Source organism: Ceratotherium simum, chromosome 29 (genome assembly GCF_057802395.1).
Source record: "Ceratotherium simum simum isolate JZ-2026a chromosome 29, ASM5780239v1, whole genome shotgun sequence".
NCBI lineage: Eukaryota > Metazoa > Chordata > Mammalia > Perissodactyla > Rhinocerotidae > Ceratotherium > Ceratotherium simum.
The window spans coordinates 36527103-36543497 of NC_141928.1; the positions used below are offsets into that span (position 1 = coordinate 36527103).

The 16395-nt window shown below is 36.5% G+C and overlaps 1 protein-coding gene across 2 annotated transcripts in view; it reads right to left on the minus strand.

Moving 5' to 3' along the window:
* Nucleotides 1–16395, minus strand: part of TDRD7 (tudor domain containing 7) — an 88057-nt gene that overhangs the window by 48853 nt on the left and 22809 nt on the right. For both annotated transcript variants that reach the window (XM_087419443.1, XM_087419444.1), the window contains 2 exons: nucleotides 7773–7846; nucleotides 5255–5472 (listed from right to left, as the gene is read on the minus strand). In XM_087419443.1, coding sequence (XP_087275569.1) covers nucleotides 5255–5472; nucleotides 7773–7846 — 292 coding nt within the window. The remainder of the gene's footprint in view (nucleotides 1–5254; nucleotides 5473–7772; nucleotides 7847–16395) is intronic.

The following is a 16395-nucleotide window of genomic DNA, read 5'->3' on the forward strand; positions in this document are numbered from 1 at the left end:
TCATCACCTTTGGGGGTGTGGGTGGACTGTTCCTCTAAGATGACAGAGACTCACCTCATCTTGGACTTTCAGTTCTTTGACTTCAGTCATCCACTGCTCCTTATTTTTTCTCAATTTAAACCTTATTCTTCCCTCTTTAGTTTTCCTCTGTTTTCACTGAGATGAATTCCTTTGTGGAGCTTGCTGGACATGTCTCTGGTTTACCAGTGGGTTTTAACTGGCTTTCATCTAAGCTGGGCTGCCCCTCAAAAAATAACAGCTGCCTTTTCCTAAACACCTATTATGTTTCTGATACTGTACTGGCAGCAGCTGCTTCTTATAGTTTATGTCATAATTCTAACAACCCTATGAGATGTGGAGAAATCACATTTTAGAGCAAAGTGAGGCCCTGAGAGGATGATCTGTATGCTGAAAATAATACAGCTGAGAAACGGCAAGGCAAAATTCTAACTCCAGAGCCCAAACTCTTTCTACTGCACTACAGGGCCCTACGGGTAGTTTCTGTTTCAGGTTCCAGATGGCAACATCACATTACTCCTTAACTTCTCTATTCTGAGTTCACCAGTGCTATTCTATCTTTCTCCTATTCAGGTGTTAGCTGAAATTAAACTTAAAAACTGTTTCAACATGTTCATTGCATATTTCTTGTTGGTGGAACATCAGAAATGAAACTGGATTCCAATTAGATATCATGGCTATACTTTCAAGTCCTCAGTTTCCTTTTCACTGCTGCTTCTGCTGGCATTGCCATATACAGAGACTGTATCCATACCACTAAGCCTGAGGATACACCACTGCTCTTCATGCTCACCTTCCTAGAAACCCAAGCGGTTTGTTTTTAATTCAGAAACATCCAGGCCTTAAAAAAAGGGAATTCATGTTGCATGGGCTGACAGGTGCTTTCTTATCTTATACAATTAATTACCACAATTAAAGTTAAGACAAATTCCTGAACATCCAAAAATATAAAAACATATCTCTATGTAAGTGGCAGAATTGTTGTCTCTTTTGATATTACAGAAATTGCCATATTGTTGCAATTCAGAACTTAAAAAATTTTTAAAAGTCTGAGGTAATAGTCAACAACTTAAAGCATAGTGATTTCTAATAGGTGGAAAATGACGTAAAATACAGATTAATAGTAAAACCTTCTTGTAAAAGCATGAATAATTAGCTCAATTAGGCATTTTTTCTCCTCCACTACATTTTATGTTCTCATTCACAGAATGTTATGTTCTGTGATTAAGGCCTGGTGTGCCTCCAGCCCAACTCAGCATGTTTCCCCTGCTGTCCTAAAGTTGCCTCCCAATGCTCCTACCCTGGGTCTTCAAGGCTCCTGGCAGAAATTCTTCTCAGCTGAATGCATCTAGTCCTGCCTGGCTATAAAACAAGCCTCCCAGCTCTCTACGCAGCTTCAGGTAAGGCACTAAAGACCATATTCCGGCTCATGTAGGAATGCAGAGGTTTCTCTCTCCACCCATGTTTCAGAGAGTGGAGAATTTCAACAAAACCTCTGGTGTTCAACAATCGTTGTTACAAGACTTGGAATTTTCCTAGAAATCAAAGTCAGCCAGAGGCTCTGGATCCTGGATGACCTCATGGCAGGGACCTGCTAAGTTTCTACCAAATGATGACTCTTCAATGAAGCAACTTGGCCTCTACTTGCCTCTTGAGTTTCTTCTTGAGCCACTCTCTTCTTACTGAATTTCTTTCAGTTTCCTGAAAAAGCCATGTTTTTCTATCTCAAGGCTTTGGCACAAGCTGTTTCTTTTGTCTGAGGTGCCTGTTCCTCTGATCCCTTCCTTTGCCTAACTTACTTCAACTCATCTGTCAGGTTTTAGTGTAACAACCACCTCCTCTGGGCAGCTTTCCTTGACTCATCAGACTCAGTCGGGCCCCCCTATTTACATGTTTCCTTAGCACCGTGCACTTCTTTGTAACAACTGAAGGCTTATCATTATTTGCTCAATGTTTATTTTCCCTATTGTGCAGTAAATTCCACAAAGGCAAGGACCATGTCTGTCTTGTTTACTGTTATCCCTAACACCTAGGTCAGTGGCTGGCTCATAGAAGCATTTTATAAATACTGAACCCAATGGGCATTCTTAGATTCCAGTATCCTTGGTCTACAGGCTTACCATCTTGGGCTCTTTGCCTTTCCAAGACAACTTCTGTACAATTTCCATTTCCCTCACAAGTTGCCTAGGAACACTATGGAACTGGTTCATTGTTGTTAATATGACTTGATATTCTCTTTAGCATTCAAAACTCTCAGTCCACATTTTGTTGTTGAAGAGATCCAAAAGATTAAGAACAGATTCAAAGCATCCTTCTGCCTGCATCAAAATGTCATCCAACATCCTTGTGAAGTGGCCTATAGCAGGCAGCTGATTAGAACCTCCATGGAGGTAAAATTTCAGAGCTGCTATTTGGTCCCTGAAGCTGATGCTGTTCATTCTGATACTCCAATGGAAATCTCTGCAAGTGGTTATCTCTGGGTGATAGTATGATGGGTGATTTTTACAACTTTATTTTTCAATCTTTTTTTTTTATAGAATGTTTTCCATGATTGTGGAAGAAAGCTTTGTGTGTGTGTGTGTGTGTGTGTGTGTGTGTGTGTGTGTGAAGAAGATTAGCCCTGAGCTAACATATGATGCCAATCCTCCTCTTTTTGCTGAGGAAGACTGGCCCTGGGCTAACATCCGTGTCCATCTTCCTCTACTTTATACGAGAGGCCGCCACAGCATAGCTTGACAGGCAGTGCCTCGGTCCACGCCCGGGATCCAAACCTGTGAACCCTAGGCCACCGAAGTGGAGCGTGCAGTTAACCTCTACGCCACCAGGCCAGCCACAGCTTTTTTTTAAAGAAAGAAACACACTGCACTTGGATTTCTTCTTCAGTTACACAACAAGCCATACAGACAGATACACATTACCAAGTCTTTCTTACCCTAAATTTTCTGTACTGTGTTTGAGACTATCTCACCCTGCTTGTAGTAGTATCAGCCCTGGGCACGCTATCAGTGTTTCTGCTTTTCAGCAAGGCAAAAGGCAAGAAGTAAGAAGAAAGGGAAAATAATCATGGTGTAACTGTTAAAAACTGTTTACCAGTAGGCTGTTAAAAAAACATTCAAGAGTTATTAAAAAAATAGTCTTGAAAAATATTAATAGACGTTAATAAGACTGGCAGTTTTTGGCATCCTAGATACAATGTTCACTAAGCAAATTCTCATACCTAATAATTGATAGTGACTGCATCTAAACATTCCTATTCAAAGTTGAGAGACACAGCATATAGATAAGAAAGGTATTATTATATTTTTGTTTCATGTTCCACCTTCACTGCCTGGACAGAAAATAATTATGCAACAAAGATGAATTTGAGCAACCAGAAAATAAAAAGTCAGTTGTTTCAGCACCTGAAATTTAGTAGGAAACCACTCATTTTAGGTAAAGTTTTAACATCAAAGAAAGAGACACTCTCTCACCTACAATCCTAGCAAGAGAAATCTGGGGGCTTTGCAGACACGTAGAGTAGCAAGGATGAAAATTTCTCCCCGCCAAAAGCCATAAACTAAGCTACAAATACTAGTAATTACCATCCTACCATGCTATTTAGTATAAAATACTAAAGTAACCAAAAACATAATACATTAAGAATATGGGAAGTTAATTTTAAAACATTTACTCCAAAGATGACTTATTAAAGTTAACAGTGAGTTATATATAGTGTACCTTGACAATCAAAAAAGGCTCTAAGTTAGTGAAGTTCACTGAAGATATGCTATTAGTTCATGAATGTCTACGATTTAAAAAATAAAAGAACCATATGCATTCCAAGAAGGAGCTCCAGGCCCTGAACCTTCAAACTGAGTGACCTGATGAAACCTCGGAAGTCCCCTCAAGACTAGCGAAGTCTGAAGGGGTCCTCATCGACATCAACACTGCTAAACCTGCATCTAGTGAGAAAATTCTTCCCAGAAAGGAGTAAAAATGGAATGAATTGAATAGCAACCTTAGAATCCCCATTATAAGAACAAACCCCACATTCCACATAAATCAGAGGTAACATTCCTGTGACCATTAAACATTCCTGACTTTATAAGTAGGGAAACAGCCATATTTCCAGAGTTGGATATTTCTTCTTGTTTTCCCACTTCACACTGTATAATCTAACACGTCACATAGCCCTAGATGTTCTTAGCAGCTAAGGCAGTGACTGGTACCTGCAGGTGCATAGTGAATGTTGCATGAATAAGTAGGATGGATGGATGAATGAATGACTCTTATCGGGAAAGTGCACGGGGCTTGAGTGTCAGTGGTCTGGATGAAAAAGTGGTTACAAAAATAGAAGCTGTCTTTGGGCCAGGTGCTCATACAAAGGGAGTGGCCTACGCTTTGCCCAACACGGTTGGGGGCCAAAACATATATTAAGTTAAAGAAATAAAAGCCCTCTACCAAACAATGATCATCATGCACATTTAATTCTACAAGCTTAGAAGCACCAAGAGCTGCTAATGCCACCATTTAAAATAGTTACATTGTTGAATATATTCTACGGAAATAAAAACATTAAGAAACATCTAAAAGTTAGTTAGTTTGGTTGAAGAATCTAGTTGTCTCTATCTCTACCTGAACTAAAATTTCTAATAAACTATTCTGACCCATCATTTTCTTATAATAATAGACTCTCAAGTAGGAACAGATATGGAAATTGATGTCAGCTCACTTTTCAATTTTTTTCTTCCAAAGAAGTTCGTAAAAATTTTAAATCTGAACACTATATTCATTTTAAAACAAAAATCAGGTACTCTATAAATAATTAGCCAAAATAACTAAACTTTGATCAACTGAACGTCTTTAAAAACTCTCAGGAACAAGCACATAAAATTTGAGACTAAAAAAAAGAGTTTCATTACCAGTAAGTTCAAGTCATTAAAATGGCAAAGCTATCACTATCTGTTGGTAGCAGCTTAATACAAAATGGTATATATATCATCACATATTAAATGCATTTAAAAAGTAATTTAAATTATATAAAAACAGCAATTACAACACACACAGCCCTCAACCCTGACATGCTGCTCCTATTAATAAGAACTGGTATCTGTTAATCTTAGAGATAAGATTAATGCAGCAATATTACAGAAAGTGCTTCATGCTCCTTGGATAAAAAGTGATATGACTAATAACTCAAAATCTGAAAGTGGGGCAAGGAGGAGGCAGCAGGAGGGAGGAATAAGGAGAAACGTACCGTGCAAATATGAGGCCAGTGTTCAAACTGCTGTAAAATTCCTTGATTAAGTTCTTCTTTATATAACTCTTTGTAAAGATGTGGAAGCTTAGATATCCAAATGCCATTGTTATGCTTGTTTAGTATTTCTTTTATGCGGTTTTGAACCTCATCCATTTTATAAGTGTAAGAGGCAGGAGGCGTGATATTTGGTTTTTCAACAGTCTGATTTAAATTATCTTTAAATTAAAAAAATGATAGAATTAACCAAAATGCTTAACATTTTAGATTATCCCCATTACCTGGTATTTGTGTCTTTAGGTTTTGTTATACTTCAGGCTTGTGGGGGGTCAAGGGACTTAGAAGGAGCACGATTAGGCAAAGCAGGACCGTGACAGCTTCAGTCTAAGTTTTAACCCTGAAATACCCAGCAGGGTCAACAGCCACAGCAGAGGAAACCTAGCCCCTTTATTTTGCAAGGTGCTTCATAGTTTAATTTAAACATCAGGATGATCTTGCTTCGTAAAGAATAATGCAACTTATTATTTAAACAATCATTGTCTAACTGCTACAAAGAAAGGTTAAATTTTAGACAATAATGGCATATATGCAATGCTGAATTTGAAGCTATATTCCACAGAGCATAAAGAAAATGCCTCAATAGTAAGATCAAAGAACATTTTATACAAAATAAAAAATTGTCCAGGTTTTAAAATATAATCAATTTGCCCTTTATTAATGAGAAAAAATAATTTAACAATATACAGAAATTAAAAAATTGAACCACCTACTACAATCATCCTAGCCTCGGTTTATAAACATAAATAAAAGGTTTGGTGCTCAGAGATTAATGATTTGTTTTTATTTCCCCAATCCAAATCATTTATCTTTCATAAGCGAATATTGATAAAGTTTTGGCTAGCTCTCTTACTCATGTTTATTTTTCATTTAAAACTTAGAATGCCTGAGTTATCCTAAGACAATAAAGAAATGTGAGTGTCCATTATAGATGACAGTTGTTATTTTAAGAACTATGAAATTCATTCCAAATCTCTTCTAAATTTCAATGGGATACGGATCAGAGTACATTAAAAAGTACCATCTACAAGTAATATATGCCCATATTGTAATTAGATGGTATTTCTGCTGGGATTCAACAACTTTATTTTATTTTAAACTGGCTGGTAGAGACACACAGGCTGGTTTGGGGACGCTGGCCTCTGAGGATGCCAGGAAGCCAAAGGGTGAGCTTCCTTGAGGATGGCTGGATGCTGACTCTGCTTTACCCTCCACAGAGAATGAGACCTGGCCTTGCTAAGACTTAGTTTGGCTCAGAGAACAGAAGGGTCCAGGATGTCCATATATATTTCCTATTAAAGGCAACAGCTAATTTATTTAAGTTCTTCCCAAATAATGATATAAAAGGACCAGGCAGAAGGAAAAAACGAGTTTCTCAGAACTGGCCAGACCCCCCCTTAAAGAGCGTGTCAGCAGTAGATGCATAGTCTTTGCAAACACACCTGCTCCATGGGGCCACTGGAGTCACCTAAGCTTCTGTACCTTTTGTTAAACAAACAAAGGAAGTAATCTAGGCTGCCAGCAGGTAGGGGAGGTTGTGTATAAGTGTGTGCATATCAGCCGCCAGGTGAATCGCAATCCTCCCGAAACAAGTCCTCTTGGTTCTGCAGAAAAAGCTTATTCTAATTTAAAAGGATCTATGACCTCTTAAGGGTATACAACTTTACTGAGTAGTCACGTTTCAGAAATAGCGTATGTAAAAGTAATTAATATAAACAAAAATCATATTGTTTAATTTCCATAAGCAATACTGGAGATATGTTCTTACAGAAAAAATGATTTCAACTCAGTAAGAAGCACATTTAAAGCAGCAAATATTTAAAATCACATTTAAATTTCATGCAACATAAGTACTAATTCTGAAAACACTGTATCCCTCAGTGGGTCTATGAGCAGGGGATTTACACTTTGGTTGGAGAGACAAGATGACGAGTGTGTGCATTTCTAATCTTCAGACTCCTTGACTTTATTATGTCTCCCGTTATTTTCTTAACAGCTCTTTGGGATTTTATAACCTGAGGAATCACTTGCATTCACACTTAGATGTTTCGTGGTCACTGCACAGTTTAGGGTCCCAGCTTTTAAATGCAGGAGTATCTGAACCTATTTTATGAGTTGAAGTCCCATATTTATGTACTTTAAATCCTACCCTCTAATGAGTGAGAAGGTGACAAGGGACACAAGTATCTCCGCAAGCGACACATGGAAATAAAACAGAATAGGTTTGGTGTGAGGAAGGCCTCAAGTCAGGATATAATAATGATATCCTTGGAGGTATTATTTTCTCTTTAGTCACTTCAATTCAAAATTTAAAGAAATTAGGAAAGAGAGGAGGAGAGAGATATTCCAAGTAGGAGAAGGTGATAGCAAATATCAAAAGTCACCAGCAGACATTTTTCTTAGGGTTCTGAGGCTCCAGAAGCCAAAATGTTATCATGAAGATAATGTTTAGAAAACATACCACTCATTTCCTTAGTACAGCTTCTTGAGAGATGCATCTGAAAAGGTGGTGGGAGGGACACCTTTGGGCTAAACCTAAGGTACAAAAAAAAAAAACTAAATTAAAATTCAAATAGCATGTGTGGTGATGGATTCTAATTAGTATTTGGGCGGTGAACATGATGCAATCTATGCAGAAAGAGAAGTAGGATGAAGTACACCTGAAATTTATACAATGTTATAAACCAATGTTACTGCAATAAAAAAAGAAATTAAAAAATTTCAAATAGCCAAGTCTATACCAAGTTTTAAACACCATACTTTTCATTTAAAGTCTTGGTGGCATTGAACAACAAAAGAAGTCATTAAAATATTTCAAAATGAGCAAAAATGAAAACGATACCTGGTATTAGCTTTCATGTTTCATATTCACCCAGAGAAAAGTGTATTAAAAGCTAAATTTAAACTAGGACTTTAAACAACTTGGAAGTCAGATTTCCAATTAATCACCTTTAAGGGACTAGCAACACAAAATAAAGAAAAGCATGCAAAGAATAAACAGTTGAACAGAAGGAAATTTTGGAACATAACTAAAAAATGAAGGACTTGCATCACTAGGTATTGAAATGTGTTATAAAGTTACAACATTAAAATAGTTGGACAGATAAGTAAAATGGTAGAGAGCTTAGAAACACTCAATTTACATTATATCTTAGCACATGATAAAAGTGGCATTTCAAATCAGAGGGGATTGCTCAAATAACTACTTAGAAAAGAAGAAACATAGATTCCTCACCTCACCCCCCCCACCAAAATAATTTTCATATGAATTATATTGGTTGTATGTAGGAAGATTTTTCCAATATGAGGACAAAGAAATAAAACACACACACACACACACACACACACACACACACACAAAACCTTTGCGTTCATGCCTGTCTCCCTCACTAGACTCCAAGTATGTTAATTACCTGTGTTCCCAGTGCCTGGTACACGAAGGGAGAGTGAATGTTGTACGAATAAATAGGATGACTGAATGAATAAATGACTACGTCTTGCCTGGCAGTGGGTATGGGACAAGAGTGGGTGATAGTGACACAGTACACACATTTCCCAATTTTTGTATGGTACGGAATACTCTAAAAATTAGATCAATTCTTTAAAATGAAGCACATCTCATAATATTTTAATTCTAAAAGAAATGATTAGATTGTAGGCTACCAATAAAAGCTTACTTAGTGTATGATGCTATGCAATTATAAGGGCATCACATTTGTGTACAATGCATCTGGGAAATAACAGAAGATGCCGAAACATATCAACTCCTGTTTTCACTAAACTGACAGGGAGACAGCACTCCTTTCCCTTGCACCAGAGCCCTAAAACTGTAAACTGAAACCTTCCCCTGCTTTGAGGCAGCTTTGAGGGCTCTAGTAGAAGCAGAGGGTTATGAGCAAAGAGTGAAAGTACAGGGAGACTATGGCAGGGACAGCTATGGTTCAAGCACTGGTAGGTCTAACGGAAAGGAAAGAAAACCACTAACAGAGCAAGAGAAAGATATTCAAGGGAAAGCACAGGGACACAAAAAACAAATGTGATAATATGACAGAGGTCCAACCAATTTTATAACAGTAAGTATAAAAGATTTATTATTTTGTTTCTTAAAAGACAAATACTTAGACTGGTCCAAAAAAACCCCCAAATCTAAACACATGTCATTTATTAGAGACACACTCTTATCCCACAAACATTTATTTAAGGACCTACTATGCGTCAGGCACCGTGTCCAACAGTAATGATCAATGACAAGCTAGAAACATACCCCTACTCTCATGGACTATACATATAGTCGAGAAAACTGACTGTGGTAAGCAGCTATTAGATGGCCCCCAAAGATTCTTGCCTCCTGATAGTCACAGTCTGTGTAATGCTCTCCCCTTGAGTAACTTGCTTCTAACCAACAGAATACTTCAAGGTTGAGGGGATTACAAATAATTAGATTACAAAAGACTCTAATTTCCACTTTTTTAGCATAATCTCTCCCTTGCTGGCTTTGATGAAGCAAGTGGCCATGCTGGGGAGGCCTATGTGGCAAGAAACTGAAGGTGGTCTTTGGCCAACAGCCAGACAGAACTAAGGAACAACTCAAAAGGAAGTGAAGCAGAGGACCTAGCTAGGTGTTGCCTAGATTCCTGACCCACAGAAATCAGGAGATGATAAATATGTGTTGTAAGCGGCGAAATTTATGGTAATCTGTTACACAGCAATAGATAATGAATGCACCCACAAAATCTCTGTGTAAGAACAAAGTCTACCAAGTGCTATGATAGCGGCAGTAGGTGCAATAACAGCACTGACAGAACCAGCAAACCAAACTAGGAAGTAGAGAGAGGAGGAAGGAGAGAGTAGAGAGAGGAGGAAGGAGAGAGTAGAGGTTATCAACACTTATTATAAAGTTCTAATAATCTGAATAGGTTGGCTCTGCAAAAGAACAGACAGGTAATCAACGATTCCCAATGGAAAGCCCAGAAACTGAGTCAAATATTTATAAACAACTTCGTATGGGTAAATACAGCATTTCAAACCAGCAGAGAAAGAAGGATTATGTAATAACTGATATTAGGACATCTGGCTAACAAGAAGATTCCTACTATCACATTGCACGACAAAATAAATTCTGGATGAATTAAAGATTAAATGTAAAAAATGAAACCATAAAAATTCTAAAAGAGAACAGAAGACATATTATATAATATTGAGGTAGAAATGCTTTTCTAAGCATAAGACCTAAAGGCAGAAGCCAGAAAGGAAGAGATTGATAGATGTAACTATATAAAATTTTAAAGCTTTTGTACACCAAAAATACCACAATTAAACTGAGGAAATACTGCCAACATATTATAGACAAAGAGTCAACATCCTTAATTTATAAATCACTTTTACAAATTAGGAAGAAAAAATACAACAGAAAAATTGCGCAAAGGACAAAGACGTAATTTATAAAAGAACTATAAATGGGCTAAAAAACATGACAAAAATATAACTTCCATAAGAATCAAAATGAAAGAAATAGAAATTAAAACACAGGTACATTTTTTCACCTTTTGGAGTACCAAATAAAAAACTGATGCCCAATGTTAGCACAGGTACAAGAAAACGACCACTCTCATATGCTTCTAGAAGATTATAATTGGTATAACCTGTTTAGAGCACAAATTTGTAATAGTCTTAGTGTGTATACCCTTTTACCCAGATATTCTATTTCTACCAATATATTCTAAGGAACTAGTTATCAATATATATAAGGATTGTTCTACAAATACGTTCATTGTAGAATTGCTTACAATAGTGGCAATCATTTATATTCAACAATAGGTGATTGGACAATGGACTACCCTGACATTCAAAATGATAATGTTATTTCTATTTTTAGTTTTTTGAGAAATGTCATACTGTTTTCCATAGTGGCTGCACCAGTTTGCAATCCCACGAGCAGTGTGTGAGGGTTCCCTTTTCTCCACATCTTCTCAATCATTTGTTATTTCTTGTCTTGTTAATTATAGTCATTCTGATGGGTATAAGGTGACATTTCATTGTAGTTTTGATTTGCACTTCCCTAATAATTAGTGATGTTGAATATATTTTCATGTGCCTGTTGGCCATCTATATATCTTCTTTGGAAAAATGTCTGTTCATATCCTCTGCCCAGTTTTTGATCAGGTTGTTCTTTTTTTGTTGTTGAGTTGTATGAGTTCTTTACATATTTTGGAAATTAACCCCTTGTTGGATATATGATTTGCAAATATTTTCTCCCAGTTGGTGGGTTGTCTTTTCATTTTGTTCCTGGTTTCCTTTGCCTTGCAGAAGCTTTTTAGTCTGATGTAGTCCCATTTGTTTATTTTTTCTTTTGTTTCCTTTGCCTGAGTAAACACGGTATTCCATATGATCCAGATATCCCACTACTGGGTATTTATCCAAAGAACATGAAATCAACAATTCAAAGAGATTTATGCATCCCTATGTTCTAGTCACAATGGCCAAGACATGGAAGCAACCCAAGCACCCATCAATAGATGAATGGATAAAAAAGATGTGGTGTATATATATAATGGAATACTATTTAGCCATAAATAAATACAAAATCGTGCCATTTGCAACAACATGGATGGACCTTGAGGGTATTATGCTAAACAAAATAATCCAGACAGAGAAAGACAAAAACCATATGATTTCACTCATATGTGGAAGATAAACATATGGATAAGGAGAACAGATTAGTGTTTACCAGAGGGGGAGGGGGTGAGGGGAGGGTAAAAGGGGTAAAGGGGCACGTGTATGGTGATGGGTAGAAACTAGACTATTAGTGGTGAACACGATCCAGTCTACACAGAAACTGAAATATAATAATGTACACCTGAAATTTACACAATGTTATAAGCCAATATGACTTCAGTAAAATAATTTTTAAAAAAATGATAGAGCCAGCCCTGATGGCCTAGGGGTTAAAGTTCTGCTCGCTCCGCTTCGGCAGCCCAGGTTCAGTTCTTGGGCACAGAATCACACCACTCATCTGTCACTAGCCGTGCTGTGGCAGCAGCTCACATAGAAGAATTAGAAGGACTACAACTAGAATATACAACTATGTACCGGGGCTTTGGGGAGAAAAAAAAAGAGAGAGGAAGATTGGCAACAGATGTCAGCTCAGGGGGAAACTTTCAAAAAAAAAGATAATGTAGAAGTATACTTAATGATATGGAAAACATTCACAATATATCGCCTTTTAAACAGATTATAAAATAGTGACATATAGCATGACCCAATTTGTATTTTAAAAAACTTATATATACATAAATAAAAATAATGGATATTTTAAAATGTTTACATTTATGTCTAGACTAGAGGTGTTTTTCTTTTACTTCCTTTTACTTTTACTTTGCAAATTTTCTATACAGTACAAATAGTACTGTTGTAATCAGAACAAATCAATAAATATATTTTAGAAAGTGCTTCCTACAAATATTTAGTACATGTTTTAATCACATAAAAACTCAGAAATCAACAATAAATTGACATTCATTTACTTATCTTAATACTTCAAAGGTGTCTTTTCAATCATGTGACTGTTGGCTAATGCCAGACAGTCACTCCTATCCAAAGTCCACGATCTTACTCACTACAATGAACATACAGCAATTTCTTCTCTTTTACTAGGCCTAATAGGGGAACCTGGGCCTCCAGCTCCATACTCATCTATATTTTATACATAAATATATTAAATACCTCATTTAGTAATCTTAACACTTTAACAAAATACAATGGTCATGAACTGTATTACTTTAAAGATAAACATTTCCTTCCTTCATACAGACTAGAGAAACCACAAACCAATTACATATCCTCACTCTTGACCCCTCTTTCTATTTTACTGAAGATACATGGTAACTCAGATTGACCTACAATATCAGAGAATATCAGTTATGTTATTTTTCTAGAATCTTCCAGTTTGTTAACTGGTAGCCATGAGCTCTTAACCAGAGTTCTTGAGAACGGGCTTCTGGGGCCCATAAATCTCCTGAATTAGTATATAAAGATGTATGTATATGTGCACACGTTTTCTGGGAAGATCATTTTTAGCTTCTATCCTTCTCAAAAGATTTGGGGACCCCAAAAAGCTTAAGCTCATATTAGCTTCTACTACTTAATATTACTGCTTAATATTTCACAAGTAGAAATAAAATCTTTTGCTATTGTTCTATTTTGATAAGAGTAACTTTTTTTGATTTCATAACTAGAAAGGCTGCCCATAACATCTGTCACCAGGTGGTATTCAGATTTCTCTTAAAAGGTATCTTTCAATTTGTATTATGCTCTTTAAAAAAAGATTTGATGAAGATGTTTTATAATATCTTTAATAGTCTATAATTAAAATAGTCTGGGGGCTAGCCCCATGGCCTAGTGGTTAAGTTCAGCGCGGTCCGCTTCGGCAGCCCAGGTTTGGTTCCTGGGTGTGGACCTACACCATCCGTCGGCGGCCATGCCATGGCGGCAACCCACATACAAAGTAGAGGAACGACTGGTAACAGATGTTAGCCTAGGGCTAATTTTCCTCAAACAAAAAAGAAAAAAAAGAGGAAGACTGGTGACAGATGTTACTCCAGGGCAAATCATCCTCAGCAAAAAAAAAAAAAAAAAAAAAAGCCTATAATATAATCCATATAAAGAAAGAGAGCTAGGTCTGTAGCTCTAGAAATTACACAAGACATTCTACCATATGGAATCCAAAATTCTTGCAGTGAAAGGCAAAAGACAAAAGCATCTATTACACTAATCCTCAAAAATCTTCAAAACTAAAACCATATATAAGGGTTTTGCTACCAATTTTTAATTTTTTTATTTGAAATACTTATAAATTCATCGGAAGTTGCAAAAAATGTACAAAGAGGTCCTATGGCCCCTTCAGCTAGTTTCCCCCAATGGTAACGTCTTGCATAGTACCATATTAAAACCAGGCAACAGACACTGGTACCATCCAGAGCTTATTCAGATTTCACTAGTTTTACATGTACGTGTGTGTGTTTGTGTAGCTCTGTGCCATGTGACCACACATACAAATCCATGTAATCACCACGACAATCAACATCCAGAAGTGTCTCATCACTTCAAGGCTCCCTCTTGCTACCCCTTTATAGCCACACCCATCCCCCTTCCCCCACCCCTAACTCTTGGCAACCACTTATCTGTTCTCCATCTCTATAATTTTGTCATTTCAAGAACATCATATAAACAGAATCGGAGAGTACGTAACTTTTGAGATTGGCTTCTTTCACTCAGCATAATTTCCTTGAGATCCATCAAAGTTGTTGTGTGTATTAGTAGTTCACTCCTTTTTATTGCTGAGAGTATTCTGTGGTAGGATGTATTACAGTTTGTTGAACCATTCACCTACCAAAGGACGTCTGGGTTGTTTCTAGTTTTTGGCTATTATGAATAAAGTTAATATGAACATTTGTGTACAGGTTTTGTGTGAACATAAGTTTTCATTTCTCTGGGATAAATGCCCAGGAGTGCAAATGCTAGGTCATACAGTAGTTGCATGTTTAGCACTTTTTTTTTTTTTAAGAAACTCCCAACCTGTTTTCTCGAGTGGCTATTCAATTTTACATTTCCAACAGCAATGTATGAGTGATTCAGTTTCTGTGCATCCTTGCCAGCACTCAGGATTATCACTATTTTTTATTTTAGCCATTCTGATAGGTATGTTACAGTGATACCTCACTGTAGTTTTAGTCTTCATTTCCCTAATGACTAATGCAGTTGAACATCTTTTCAAGTGTTTTTACATTTAAAGTAACCATTGTTATGTTATGGTTTATGCCTGCCATTTTATTATTTGTTTTCTGTTTGTTTCCTGTTTTTCATTCCCCTATTTCTCTTTTCTTGCATTCTTGTGGGTTACTTAAACTTTTTTGAGAATTCCATTCTGATTTACAGTGTTTTTTAGTATATCACTTTGTACAGTTTTCCTATTGGTTGCTCTACGCATTCAATATCATATATAGTAACATGAATTCTACTGGTATCAGTGTTTTACCACTTCCGGTGAGTGTAGAAACGTTACTTTCACTTAGGTCTCCTTGCCCTCCCCACTTTATAAATATAATTGTCTTAAGTTCTTTCTCTACATACGTTGAACACCCCACAGATGGTGTTATAATTTTTGCTTCAACCAAACATGATTTAACAAACTCGTGAGAAGGATAATCTATTATATTTTCACCTTTTTTTTTCCCATTCTGCTCTTTTCTTTCTGAAGTTGCAAGCCATCTTATATTATTTCTTTTCTGTTGAGAGAACTTCCTTTAGCCACTCTTTAAAAGTAGGTCAGCTAGTGACAAATTCTCTTAGTTTTCCTTCATCTGAGAATGTCTTTATTTCCCTTTCATTCCTGAAATACATTTCTGCTGGATATAGAATTTGTGGTCAATAATTTTCTTCTTCCAGCACTAGAAAAATGTGCCATTTCCTTCCTCCATGGATACTCCATGGTCATGGATGAGAAATCTACTGTCATTAAAACCAGTGTTCCCCTACAGGTGATGTGTCACTTCTCTCTGGCTGTTTTCAAGACTTTTTGTCTTTAGTTTTCAGAAGTTTAATTATGATTTGTCTTGGTGTGGGTTTCTTTAGATTCATCCTCTTTGGGAATCTCTCAGCTTCCTGAATTTGTAGCTTTATGTCCTTAACCAAATTTGAGAACTTTTCAGCCATCATGCCTTCAAATATTCTTTCAGCCTCAATCTTTCTCTTCTCCTTCTGAAATTCTGACAATAGAAATATTAGATCTTTTCATGTTTTCCCCAAAAGTCCCTAAGGCTCTGCTGGTTGCTTTGTTTTGTTTTTCTGAAGTCTATTTACTCTGTTGTTCAGATTGGATTATTTCTATTGGTCTATCTTCAAGTTCAGTGATTCTTTCCTCTGTCATAGTCATTTTGTTATTGAGCCCATCTGGTGCATTTTTTATTTGGTTGTTACATTTTTCAGGACTGTAGTCTCCACTTGGTTCTTTTTTGTATCTTCTATTTCTTTGGTGAATTTTCTATTTTTTAATTTTTTCAAAAAGTATTTGCAATTGCTCATTGCCA